The sequence below is a fragment of the Fulmarus glacialis genome, unplaced genomic scaffold (assembly GCF_000690835.1).
Source record: "Fulmarus glacialis isolate BGI_N327 unplaced genomic scaffold, ASM69083v1 scaffold3120, whole genome shotgun sequence".
Lineage (NCBI taxonomy): Eukaryota > Metazoa > Chordata > Aves > Procellariiformes > Procellariidae > Fulmarus > Fulmarus glacialis.
The window spans coordinates 835-13,997 of NW_009185642.1; the positions used below are offsets into that span (position 1 = coordinate 835).

The 13,163-nt window shown below is 42.3% G+C and overlaps 1 protein-coding gene across 1 annotated transcript in view; it reads left to right on the top strand.

Annotated features, from left to right (window-relative positions):
• Window positions 1-1,607: 1,607 nt before the first annotated feature.
• LOC104084335 (chromosome unknown open reading frame, human C1orf21) overlaps window positions 1,608-13,163 on the top strand; it is a gene marked incomplete at its 5' end in the record, with an annotated part of 48,477 nt that continues 36,921 nt past the window's right edge. The window contains one exon of the mRNA XM_009588157.1: window positions 1,608-1,702. Within this exon, the coding sequence (XP_009586452.1) occupies window positions 1,608-1,702 (95 nt within the window). The remainder of the gene's footprint in view (window positions 1,703-13,163) is intronic.

Below are 13,163 nucleotides of genomic sequence, written 5' to 3' on the forward strand. Positions count from 1 at the left end.
ACTCAGAGTTGTTGTTCACATTTACCAGTCTAATAATATTGTCTTAAATTCTTCCATATGTTTTGAGACTCTGCATCTGAGATGCTGCTATTTGATAAATTCGCAGTTTTATTTGAACTCTATAATTAAAAAAGCATATAGATACGGACTAGGCCAAGTGTAAAAACCACGTTGTATTTTTTAAAAAAAAATTGTTTTTCAAAGTTAGGCTTATTTAACTTCTACACTCTGTGGTTAACAGTTTCCTGAAAACAAGCTTCCTTCTAAATAATTTTGATTTTTTTTTTTTTTTAACAATACAATAACCCAGAAAAATCCATTTGTGTTTTGTTTTTCCCTTAGCAAATGAGATAAATTGCTTGAAAACCCAAAGAAAAAGAATAAAGTTTGTGCGGTTTCTTTTAATTTGCCAAGGTTTTGCCTTTTATTCCCAGGGTACTGTGTCTCATTTCATTTTGTATTAACATTTTCCACTTAGGTGGGGGAAAGCTTCTCTTCTGCGCTATATATCCTGACTGGAAGAGTGTGGGTGCAAAACTCTGGGTGTTTTTCCGATAGATTCACAAGCTACAAAGAAAACCAGAGGAAAAAGTGGCTGAGTAAAGGCAGTGCTGGTACTGCAAGCACTGCATTCGCAGGCTGGAGAGAAGAATCACTTTTCCCAAAATCCCATCTTGTCCTACCAAAGAAAAAAATCCCTTTATTCAAGCTTTGGGTGAAGCTGTTTACTGTGGGATAGCACATGTATGTTAGATAATATTCCCATGCTGGCACTGGAGCTGGGAATTTATTATTTGAAGAGCCGAAAGGCCTAGCTGATAAATATTAAGGGCAAACAGGAATCTTACTTGTCTTATTACTTATTTTTACACTGGATTTCTATCTGGGTAACATTCACGTGCAGGAAAAATGGTCGTGGTGGGGGAGTGGGGAGAGGAAGACGGTCAGCATGGGGCCTTTTCTCCAGAAATCATTATGACGACTGTGCATTGTGTACCTTTTGCTTTAGCTCCATTAAAACAGTGCAGGAAAAACAAAATTTAAAAAAAAAAAAAAAAGGCATTGGTTTTTGGTGTGGGGTTTTTTTTTCCCCAGCTTCTAACTTAAATTTTAAATATCCTCCATCAGCATTGCTTTTCAAAAGAGGTTTTTTCAATGCAAGGAACATCCACGAGCAGACTCCTCTCTCTGGTAACTGCTGTACATCACTTGTTTGCCCACTTATAATGAAAATCCAGGGAGGATGCGGGAGCTAAGAACTTATTTGTATTGAACATATGCAGAAAACTAGGGATTTGGAGGAGAGAACATACCGAACATCCCCTGTTCGTGGTGCCGTGGCTATATTAGACCAGAGAGCTACTGAACAATTTCTGGAAGCCAGACCTGGAAATTCTTACTGAAGCTTCAGTCAGGAAAAACTTCCTTGGTATCAGTCACATTTAAGCCTTTGAAACTATATACATGTAATTTTTAGTTGCTTTGCTTAATTAGGGTCTTTTCCAGTCAGCTGTTTTGGTTTTAGTTTGGTTTTTTTCCCAGCTGCTGAACTACACTGGTTCAAATTTTTTTTTTCTTTTTTTTTTTTTTTTTCCCTTGGTGCTCAGATGAGTATAGGATCAAACCAGTGGAAGAGGTCAAATACATGAAAAATGGGGGAGAAGATGATCAGAAAATAGCAGCCAGGAACCAAGAAAACTTGGTAAGGATTGAACTTATCACTTATCTAATGAAATAACGTGGCTCTGCTTTTGTAATGAAATATGCAACGTGCAGCACATTCAAGCTACAGCTTACACGCGGCGAGAGGATTTTCTCGAAAATGTCCTAACTCTCTGCGAAGCTCGCATAGAAGGTGCAAAATATGACTTTTTCCTGCCTGTCTTTCTGAATTAGGCTCTACTTGATCTCGGAGTGAGTGCTTCCATGATTATACTCGCTCACCTCCTTTGCAGATCTGAATATACATGCTTTGAAATGTATGTGTCTATATTGCAAACGAGTTGGGAGTAAACCAGCAGTGCACTGCCATTAAGAAAATGACCTACTTATGTAGATATTATTTGCTCTGTGCTTCCTGGTTTTACATATTTTAAAATTCACAAGGAAGGCAGTTTGGAATAGAAAAAGCAATACATTCATAACACAGCAGTCGCAAGAATCGTTTTGTGTGTGTTTCTTTTTCCCTGATTTGAGCACCTTGCTGGCTCGTAGTTCCACTTGCAGGAAGGAAATCTCAGGTAAACCCTTAGTACTACTTGAAGTAACTAGGATGCTGGTGGAACAGCTTAAAAATCACAGTTGAGTCACTTCTGGCATTTCTGAGAAGTCATTTCTTCTCTTCTGAAGCTGAAGGAATGTTGATTTTGTAATTGGCTGGCTGGGGCTTTGCCCAGTTTAACTTTTTGAAGACGCCCCACAATTATAACAGTTGGGTGCAAAATTTCACATCTGGTTCCACTCATTCATTGCAGCTTTTCTTCACATAATATTGGGTTTTTTTCCCCTCCATCAGTAAGACCGAAGGGGGAACATCATCAGCAGATTTCAGTGGAGCCATAACCATTATCACCAGCTGAGGATTTGCCTATTGCCATCATTGGGCAGCTGTACAAAAACCCACTGTTTGGGAATTTGTCCTTAATGAAGATGTAAATGAACTCCAGGCAACCTGGGTACTTTATTTCCCTCTTCTAGACACCCATGTTTGCGTTACAAAACTACACATGCCTTCCTGTAGTAAACAGAAGAGTTTATTTTGCTGTCTTAACCTCGTTGCTCAAGCAGTGGTTGAGCAGCATGCAACACGATTTCTGCTTCGGTCTCCAGATTAGGTATTTGCCGCCTGCAATTTTTCATTGCTGATGCTCCGGTGGACAGCGCAACTTCAGCTTGCAGCAGGATTTTGGTTTTTTTTTTAGTGCCTCAGAAACAGTGCTGAGAATATCACCTTTATTAGCAGCATCTGCAGTGCATTCAGCATTATCACCAACGTAAGCGTGTTTGTTTTGAACTGGAAGAAGTGTGACTGCAAGAATTTTTTGCTCATTTTAGAGACCCCCAGTGCTTTGTTGGTAAACAGAGAAAAAGGAAAAATGAGCACAGTCCTCAGTTTTTTTTGATTAAAAAATGGAAAAAGTCTAGCAGGTTAAATTTTAAACTAGCCTTCAGCTGTATTTAAATTAGAGTATTTAGATGGTAACATGCCACTTGAGTGACAACAAGGAAGAGTTCAGGAAAGCTTAGGTCTGCTGAGGTGACACAGCAGAAGTCGCTGAAGTTGTGTTCAAAACTAGATAGAGATATTTTGTACTTTTGTTAGTGCCTGCTTTCTTGTAGCACCTGTTAGCCTGATTAAATTTAGGAAGAGACATTTCTACAGCACAGTGCTTATTATTTTATTATTGAGGGGTCATGTTTGATGGGAGCAGTGAGTCTGTTGGAAAATATAACTTAATATGGGGTTGGAGGGCTGGTATAGCTCTCTGTCATATCTATCGGGAGAGAAAAAAAAAAGACAATAATGCAAGAAAGTCTTCAATCAGACAGGATGTATATAGTTTAAAACAAAAACCATCTTGCACACCAAAAAGTCTTTATTTTCCTTTTCCTCATCTTACTATAAGGAGATTACATTGTCTGTAATGTATGCAGCTTTTTAATCCTGCGAATTGTCAAGTCCTCGTCACTCCTGGATTTTTTAAAGGGGTTTCACTGTTTGAGTTCTCCTTAGTAAACATGTTTTAGTTCACTGCTTAGAAGATGGGTTAAGCTACCCATCACTCAGGCTTTAGTTTTCTTAACGTGTGAAAAGTTGGCAAGCGCTTCCATAATCCCATCTTCTCATCAGCCATTTCCAGGCAACAGAAATTTCAGGAACAAGAAAAGGCGGTAGGAGAATCGACCGGCCCTTTTCCTTCCTCTCTCATTTCTTAATCCCACGTTTCTTTATTGTCACAGGGCTGCTAATTCACATCTCCTTCAGAAACGCAGCCCGGATGAGATGTATAACCTGAATGTCATTATAGTCGGTTCCCTGGGAACTGCTGCGGTGTGGGTTATCTTATCCGCTGAGACTTGTGTTTGAATTATTTTATTCAGATGCCATCGAATTTTTCAGTCCCATTATCATCACTGTTACTTTTTTTAAGGTATTTTGAAGTCTTACTTAAAAAAAACCACCTCTGAAGAAGTGAAAATAAAACTGCTTCCCTTATAACTTAGGTTCTTTGATGTAGTGCCATCTCTGCCTTTGGTGTTGCAGTATTTCTGAGTCAGGGGAAAAAAAAAAAGGTCATGCGAGTAGATAAAGAGAATGGGAGGACATGGCAGACACCAGGCAAATTGTCATTTTGTACTGGGGTCCTGTGGTCAGGGGCCCAGGCTTTTATTCTGTTTAAAGGGAGAGCAGGAGATGGGCTGGTACAAGCGTGGGTGTCCCTGGGAGAGACAAGGCTCTGTCAGTGAATCACCATCTTCTCAGCTTCAACCTGAGGCTTAAGCAGGGCTCAAAACTTGAGCAAGGCTGATATTGTAAAGCAGAAATACTCCTCAGATCTATCGGCAACGGGAATGGCTGTGCTAGGGATGTATGCCAGGTGAAACAGAAGATGCTCCATGTGAAGACATTTTCTGGCAGAATCAAAAGCCTCCTTGAATGAAAATGTAGGCTCTTGACTTGGGGGGGGGGAATGGAAATAAGAAAAGATAAAAAAGCTGAGCTTGTTTCAGACTCTGTCACAGTCAGTTATTGTTTTCCTGCAGTTCCCTCGTATCCATCAGCCTGATCCACTTCTTTATCCAGGTTGTTTCTTCAGTTCTCCACACGCCGCTGGGATCTCTCTGGTCCTGGTTTCATTCCTGGTACCTCTGGCTCCCGGCACCTTGCCGAGCATCTTGCCCAGGCATCTCCACCCTCAAAATCAAGCTAGTCGTGTTGCCCTTGGTGGGGAAAATCTTGAGCTGACGTTAACACATCCTTGTAGCCTGCTGATGGGAACGGGATGTAGCAGGATTAGGTGCTGAGGACCCGGGGTTATGCTGCATGCTGGCACTCTGCACCACGCGCTTTAATAGCTGCTCAGCTAAAACAGGGACGTTTGAGTCAGATCTGTAAAGAACTAGTGGATAGATGAAAGAAGTCATTTGTATTGGTTTTCAAGACTATATATGGTTTTTAATCACAAGTGTTGGACTATATATATAAAAAAACCCATGGAAATTGTGCTAATTTTCAAGTGAGACGTGATTGTACGTAGAAACTCATGAGCGTGGTGTTATTCCCGGAGCTGAAGAAGCAGCTGTGATGGTTATGTGTACATTCGGAAGCAGAAGGGCTGGCTGCGATGGTTTATCGGGGTCCCGGACTGGCGTGGCTGGGTAGGCAGGCGGGCTGGCTTTGCCCACAGCGGGTCGTGCTCCAGCAGGGTTGTTGGCTCAGGCAAAGCCGGGACGATGCTGTCCCCACGCGCAGCTTGATGCCGACGTACCAAGTGAGGTGATGAACCCCCACGTGGTAAAACTAAACCTCAACTCCCCGTGGATCCACAGCGGCTCAGCAAAACCCCGCTGGGGCAGAGGTGAGCTCTCCTGCGTCTTCCCATCTTTTGGGTTGTTAATTCAGTGCTGAACAGTGTTTAAGTGTTTTATGATAAGGGTTCTCCAAAACAAGGAGAGTTTTACCAACCTCGAGTTTACCACTCAGCAGATCTGGATGGGGTTTTTCGGCCCTAAATACCAGCCATTGTGGCTAATCACGTATGTCACATACCTGGGTTTGTTACTTTGGAAAACTAAAAATCAGGAAGTATTAATATTTTAAAAAGCTAAATCTATTCTAAAACATACCTGCTATGAGCAGGTATGACCAGAATAAATAACACATTTTACCATTTCTAAAGATCTATTCTTTTTTTGTTTGGAAAGGACTCACTGTTTAGCTCTACAGCACCATATTAACTAAACAGAGGACAATCATAACAGCCTACTTAACATTCATAATAGGACGAATTTAGTTGTCCTAATTTCCATACTCCCGCAGCACTAATGGCTTTCCATTGGAAAATTCTATTGCCAGAAAAGGTAAAATAAGAAGGTGTGGCGTATTCATGCAGCTTAGCATTGCTTTGGCAAACTTGATGAGCTGTACCAGTTTTCCTGCGAGACGGTCCGTAACAGTGCAGATACCTCTGAGACTAAAGCGACATTTTTTTGTGTTAGGTAGTTAACTCAATATTTATTGCAGTTCAGGTTTTGGATGTTTTTGTAACTTTTACTAATAGAAATCTTTTCCTGGTCTGCATTGGCACAAAAGGCTACTTACTGGGATTTTTATGCTTTGTTATCCAAACCCTCAAAACAATTGGGCATAATCCTCTGTTTTGTCCTGAAGCTCCATAGCGAAATTGCACGTTAGAGCTTGAGATGAATTCCTGATTGCCTCTCTGCGTTGCTCTTGCTATCTCTCACGCCGCCTTTAATAACACGAACAATGTTTTGCCTTTTTTTTTTTTCCCCAATAAATATAAATTTCCACTCCCCTTACCTGCAAATGTAATTTTTGTCAGCCTTGCGTGTGCTGTTACTTCCTAACTATGTGTTGAGCTTCCCAGCCCAGCCGCTGTTCTGCATTTGTCATTCAGCTCCGTAATACTTAGTACTGCAAAACCTCGGTATCCGTAGCTCTGTATTCAACACCAGTTATCAACTTCTGCAGTGATATGTTAAAAGTAGGCAGTAGTATCTGATAGATCAAGTGTGTGAAATTAAAAGCCTACCAGAAAATGAGGAATGAAACAACTGTAATTATATAAAATGTAATATGTGAAAGGGAAGCTACTGTGTATAATATAAATCTTTAAATAGGTACGCAAAATAGGTATTATAGATACATCAATGATAAACATTTTGTGATGTGCAATGCAAGTATTGGCATATGTCTGAATTCCAGATCAATTTAGGAAAATAGCTTTTTAATTCTATTGCCAAGTTACGCAATCTATGCGCTAAAAAAAGAAGAAATAAGCTAGCTAAAAGAAGTAAGCTAGCCACCAATATATTGGGGGGGGTTTCCTTTCTACATATGCAAAATACCACAAGTGCAAATTTAAGCGTGGGAATACAATTAATTTGGTACTTTAAAGTGTTTAAAGCCACTGCTGCTTACTATTGCTAGGTAAGCTTTGAATTGCCGTGTTTTAAATGCGTAACTCTATATATTTATCACAGCACTGTTGTAGTACATTGGTGAAGAGCTTTGTAAAAATTAAAATTGGTATTGTATTAATGTATACTACAGTACTAAGATTTCAAGCTGCAGTTTCCTAATTATTTATTTTAAACCATTTTGCAACGATAGCTTGTTTCAAAACACACGATTCCAGGGTAGAACTTGCTCATGCTCTGCTGATAAGGGGAGAGAAACCAGAAATGCCCAGGACCAACAGCCCTCAAGGCCTTAGAAAGAAGAGGTTTTCTTGGGTTTCGTCTACCCTGAAGAGTTTTGGCGTGGTAAATCCTGTCCTGACCCCTTGTTTGCTTTTGGTGCTGTATGCAGCATCATCCAGAAGACCCTGTCCCACCGCTGGTGCGGTGTCAGCTCCAGGTACAAGCGTTGGGACGATTACATCATGTTGGCTCATTATCCACTGTCAGGGATGGATATCTAGGTATTTTCTATATATAAAGGAGAGGCTATTAACTTCTCTGCCTCTTGCTGCCCTATTTTCCCTTCTCCTATTCTCAGATATAAAGCCTCAGCTCAACAAAACGCTTGAAGATGTTGCTGGCTCTTGTGTTGGAATCCAGGCAGGGAGAAAAGCACAAAACCACACTGAAAAATACAGCTTGGGTCATTCTGGGAGGGGAAAAAGAAATTGAGACGCCCTTTTTCTTTGGTTCCTGGGGCATAAGAATAATAAAAGGACAAAGTGAGCATGGCCAGATGTGCACGGAGACTTGATAACGTGCAGGGGTTCCTGCGCCGCCCACCCATTCCGTCTCCTGTAATCCTGAGAGCTGGAAAGGAGAGCAGAGAAGTTGAGGGCTATAAAGCAAGGCTACTCCCCCACACGTTTTCCCACAAGGAGGGGCATCCACTTTGCCTAGATGCTGCATCAGCCAAATCCTCAGGCCCCGAGGGAGGTCTGTGGAAACAGGTCCCACAGGCTCCTCGCAGACCGGCGCAGAGATGCTCCCATCCGGACTGCTCCTCTCCCGAGTTCAAGAAATAAACCACAGGACAAAAGCCGCTGCTACAAAACGCAGCTACAGAATAAGTAAGTAAATGAAAGCCGGGGATTAAAATTTAAAAGTAACTAAACGAAGGAGTGACGAGAGTAACATCAAGCTCCTTTCTGCCGGAGGTGGCAGGGTTCACGTTAGGATAAAGGAGGCAGGCGGCAGGCTGCGGCACCCGTGAGCATCCCTGACCCGGGCAGCTGCCGGGGCAAAGGTGTCGTTCCCTCGAGCAGCGCCGGGACAGACCGGGCAAAGCAACTATGTGCCCCACTCGGCGAAGAGGAATTTTGCTTTTTACTTTCATAAGCTGAGACCTAAGAAATTCCCCTGGGAATATATAGTTGTTTATCGGATGTGTTCTTCCTCCAGTCTTCATCGGTAGGGTCTGGATCGGCGCATTTTATGCTGCACGTACTCCCAGGTTCCCTTTCCCAGGGAAATTATAATTATAAAATCACCCTTTGGATTTCTTTTTTTCAGAGTCTGAGATCCTAAATGAATGCTGCCCTATCGCTATCAGTACTAAGTAATTACAACATTTCAATTTTCATAAACCAACCTCTCCAATGTTTTTTGGAAAAAATGCATTTGCAGCTGGAACAGAAGTGCAGGGAAAGGATATTGTTACTAGAGCCAGTTATTTTAAACGCTGTGCAATTAGCTTATTTCCATATTGCCCATTTTATTTCAAATTTGCAGTGATACTCTTCAAAGAATGGTTTCTCATAATGAATTTATGACAGTTTTAGCTCATTCCACTTGCGGGTCACTGCGTATTATATAGACATCAAAGTAAATGATTTCACTGAGTATTAATATTCTTTTTCTTTTGGATGCCGTTAAAACCATTAAAAATGGTTTTGGGGGAAGAAGTATTAATTTTTCCTCTGGTATTTCATTTTTGAAAATCTAGGAAAAAAGTGGATACTATTAATACATATTTTTAGCAAGTCAGAAAATAACATAAAAACTACTTGTGCTCCAGATACATTTCTTCAGACTGGACCTTGTTTCAGTCTTCACTGAAAGTTAAGTAAATCTGCATAGTGCTCTATTGAGAGGTAGAATGATACGATTTATCAGGCTCTTGATGGATGCGATTTTAAGGTAGAAAGTTTAAAAAAAAAAAAAGAGAGATGTCTTTCTAAGCATATTAAAATAACAGTGTCCAGAAGCAACATGTAATTGCAGTCTCGTTAATGTTTGCGAGGGGGGAAAAAATAGTGAAGGTCTAATGCCCAAGAGCCTTGGGCAGCTGTCAGGAGCAAGTTTTCAGGACCAGCTATGTCGTCGGTGTAAAGGATTCTTGCAAAACCTGCCAGAGATGTTCCAGTCACTTGTGGGAGCGGATAATTTTCCATACTGGTCATGTATTTTCCACGCCTGTATCATTTTAATGGGTGGGTTTCTGCCTGGGTTTTTTTTTTTGCCCTCTCTGGGAAGCTGATGCCGTTGAGAAGGAAGATGGACGAGGAGCTGTTGGTGAAACAGAGGAGTCAGCAGCAGCGGCAGGGAGCGAACGATGCTGCTGGCTTTGAAATCCTCCGCCAATACAAACCGCATTGCCCTCTTCAGGGACCTCTTAAAAGTCCAGCTGAGCTGCTCTCCCTTCACCCTCAGGCACTGGCCGAAAATTCACTTTGCCAGGGAAGTCCTTTTTCGCAGCAATCCTACCTAGGACCCAAACCGCAAAACTTAAAGCAGTGCTGCTCGTTGGCTGACACGTGTCGGACTTCTCCAGACCACATCAGCCAGGGTTTGTAGCTGTGGGCGCCTGAAGCCCACGCGGGAGGCTGCTGTGGGGAGCTCTGGCGGTGGCAGGCGGATGGGCACGGCGGCATCTCTCCGTAGCCCCGAGTATACTGGCCCACCGGCAACCGCGGGCCTGTGGGCATCTCTCAAATCCTCTCATTGTCATCGTCCTTGTGCTTGAAGTTGTCAAGGCCACGGGCATTGCGTGTGTGTTTTGGACACGCAGCTTTCAATGCTGCTCTCCAAGAGGAGGTATAGAAATGTGTACTGTTCCCTGTAATAGTTTGTTGTGCACTTCTCCTGCGTTGCAGTGCTGCCAACATCAGCCATTTGGAAATCAGGCAGTTGACCAAAATATATGGATTATATATAAAATTTCTTATTTAAAAACATTATACATAAAGCTCTGGAAGTTTTTGATTTAAGTGTTTCTTCCATGATTTTGAGGACTGGGAACCTTTTTCCCCCCCCTTTTTTTTTTTAGAGCTGAGATTCTTTTTTACGCTTTTTATTATTTTTTTAAGAGCTTGAGCGTCTCAAAACTTGAGGAACTGAAGCTGTAAGAAAGATGAGCAATAAGATTTTGAAATCTGTGAGCAATAGAAGCTCTCTGTATCCTCTGTTTTAGTACTTGCTTTTCAGCAGTTGCCTGGTAGGTATTAATTACTAATTCTGCTGTTTTGGAACAGAGGATAAGACAAGATACAGGCAGAAATGAACACGCGTAAATGCCTAAAATCATCAGCAGTCACTGTTGGAGAATAAAGCTGGCAAATCCAGGCAGCTGTGCTGAGTGCTAGGCCCAGGGTCCCGGGGTGGGAGTACAGCTGACCGCTGGCCAGCTGTGGTCTCCTGTCCTCCTGCCCGCTTTTGATAGCGGCGAGGTAGAAGTTCATCCTTTCATCTGCTCAAATTTAATTATAGACGATATTTGATGGGTTTGCTCAAGCTTTCTTTTCAGGCGTAGGAGACTTCTTCAATTGAGACGGTTGTGGAGAAAATGTAGGGCCCAGGATTTACATATCTGGTGAGATGCTAATTTCAGGCTATTTAAGTAGACGGAGATAACAAGCAAATTTATCCACAGGTATCTATTTCATTAGATACTTAAGCATGCAGCCTTAACGATATCTCAGTTTTAGTTTGAATGCAATATTGCACCTGGGAAAGAAAGTTTCAAGGTGCTGAGAGATGCGATGTGCCATTTTAGACTCAAAACCAATACCGAATTTATTAATTTTGATTTATTGAAGCTGAGGTGGTGCCCTTTGAGGGGTGGGACATCCAGCGTTGGTTTCAGGCAAATCCTTCTTACAGTCAGTGCGGTTTTGCTGTAACTTGTTTATACTGTGGCTATTTTTTTCAGTGGAAAAAGTGTTTTCTTTTGTGCCTTTCCCTAACTATTGTCTTTAAAGACAAGTTAAAAGAGGTGAACTTGAAGTCAGTCAAATGAACTGTTGTCTGCTGTACGTAAAAGATCTCCAGCACCCAGTTCTCGGGATTTAATGCTCTGGGGTCCTGTGACAGACGCTTCCTTCTCTCCTCCCTTCATCCTGTGTTTCTTTGACCAACGCCAACACTTTGATCCCCTGGCCTGTTTATAGAGAAATGCGTCTTTAAAGTGGTTTCCAGTAGCTCAGCTTGCTTGCACTGAATTACGATGGCTTTGTATAGATTCAGAGATCGAATGTAAAGGCGAGGACTGACCGTTACGAAAGAATGAGGTTTGTTCGTGGTTTTAGGGAGGAGATTGCTTATGCCGTCTTCTGAGGTTGGTGACAGCTGGTTTGGTCTCAAACGCAGCGAAACAGATGACACTTGACAGCTCTCTAGCGCAAAGTAGACCTCAACATGCGTGTTGGATGTCTCTCTCGGGTGGAATTTAATGCATCTTCTTGAGTGACAGGCAAGGACGGTGGCATCTTCTGCGGCCAGCAGAGCTGCTAGGGTGAGTACGGTCCAAAGCCCCAAAGAGGAATCGGCGTTAGCGGCTGCTGAAAGCAAGCGGGAGTTAAATGACCATCCTGGGAAGAGGTTGAAGAGGTAAAGAAGGAAGGGCAAAAGGTGAAGGGTGGGCAGAAAAAGGCAAAAGGAGCAGAAATGCTGCAAGGAGAGGTGAGAAGAGATTCAGAGGGCTCTCTGCAGCCCTGAACTTCTCAGCTTGCCCTAGTTGAGGAGAGGCATCCTTCCCGTAAGCAGCGGGGCATCTATGGGCTGCCCTAATTAGACACACACCTCATTACTGATGTGTAGGAAGACACCCGAGTTTTGTTCGGCAAAGGTAGCATAGCACCAGCCCACGTTTTACTCGGCGTTAAATCCCTATAGCTGAGGGCACTTACCAGCTCTAAAAACAATTTCAATGGGGCCGTTCTGATGTAGGTGGGAGCTTATTCTTGGCATTTCTTTCCAGGTGTTTTGTGAGGGGTCTGGGGATTTCATATGATCTCTCCCAGTTTAATCCCAGAGGGATTGCCGTGGTCAGACACAGTGTTGTCCTGTAGGACATGGGTCAGGTCCTGTGTCTCAGTCTTCGCTCTGTACCTCTGGATGGTCTTACTGGCCGTACTGGTGCGGAGATTTCAAGAGACAGATCTGTGCTTTTGCCATGAGCAGCACGTGGTAGCAGCACGTTGCATAATCTAGGTTTGTCATTATTTGAAAAACAGAGTTTTCTAACATATTTTTTCAAATGAGCATTTTCAGTTTGGAATTTGCTGCTTTTCTGCTAAAAGCCCCTTGCTCCTCTGTTACGGGATTATAAAACCAGCAGCACCCAATCCATTTTGCACCATTATTGTTTTGAAACACTTGCATTTTGTCCCCTTTCTTACATAAACAAGCCAATTTTTTTCCACCATCCAATCCATACGAGACTTTCTGCATCACCTAAATTATTTTTAGTGTGGTTTTTTCCCCCCCTCTTTGTGGTTATTTAGTAAGAAATGTGAAAAATACTTTTAGAGACAACGTACAGTAGAAGATCCAAGAGCGAGGAATACTTGTGGGAATAAAAGTTGTAGCAGGAAAGCCCTAATTATTTAACTAATCTTCGAAAAGACAATATCTGTTGTACTGAATGAGCATGAAACATTATTTTCCTGTTTCAATAGTCGCTGCTTGTGTTAGGTTTTCCACCTGTTAGGCAATTGTCTGCTCACATCGCTATTGAG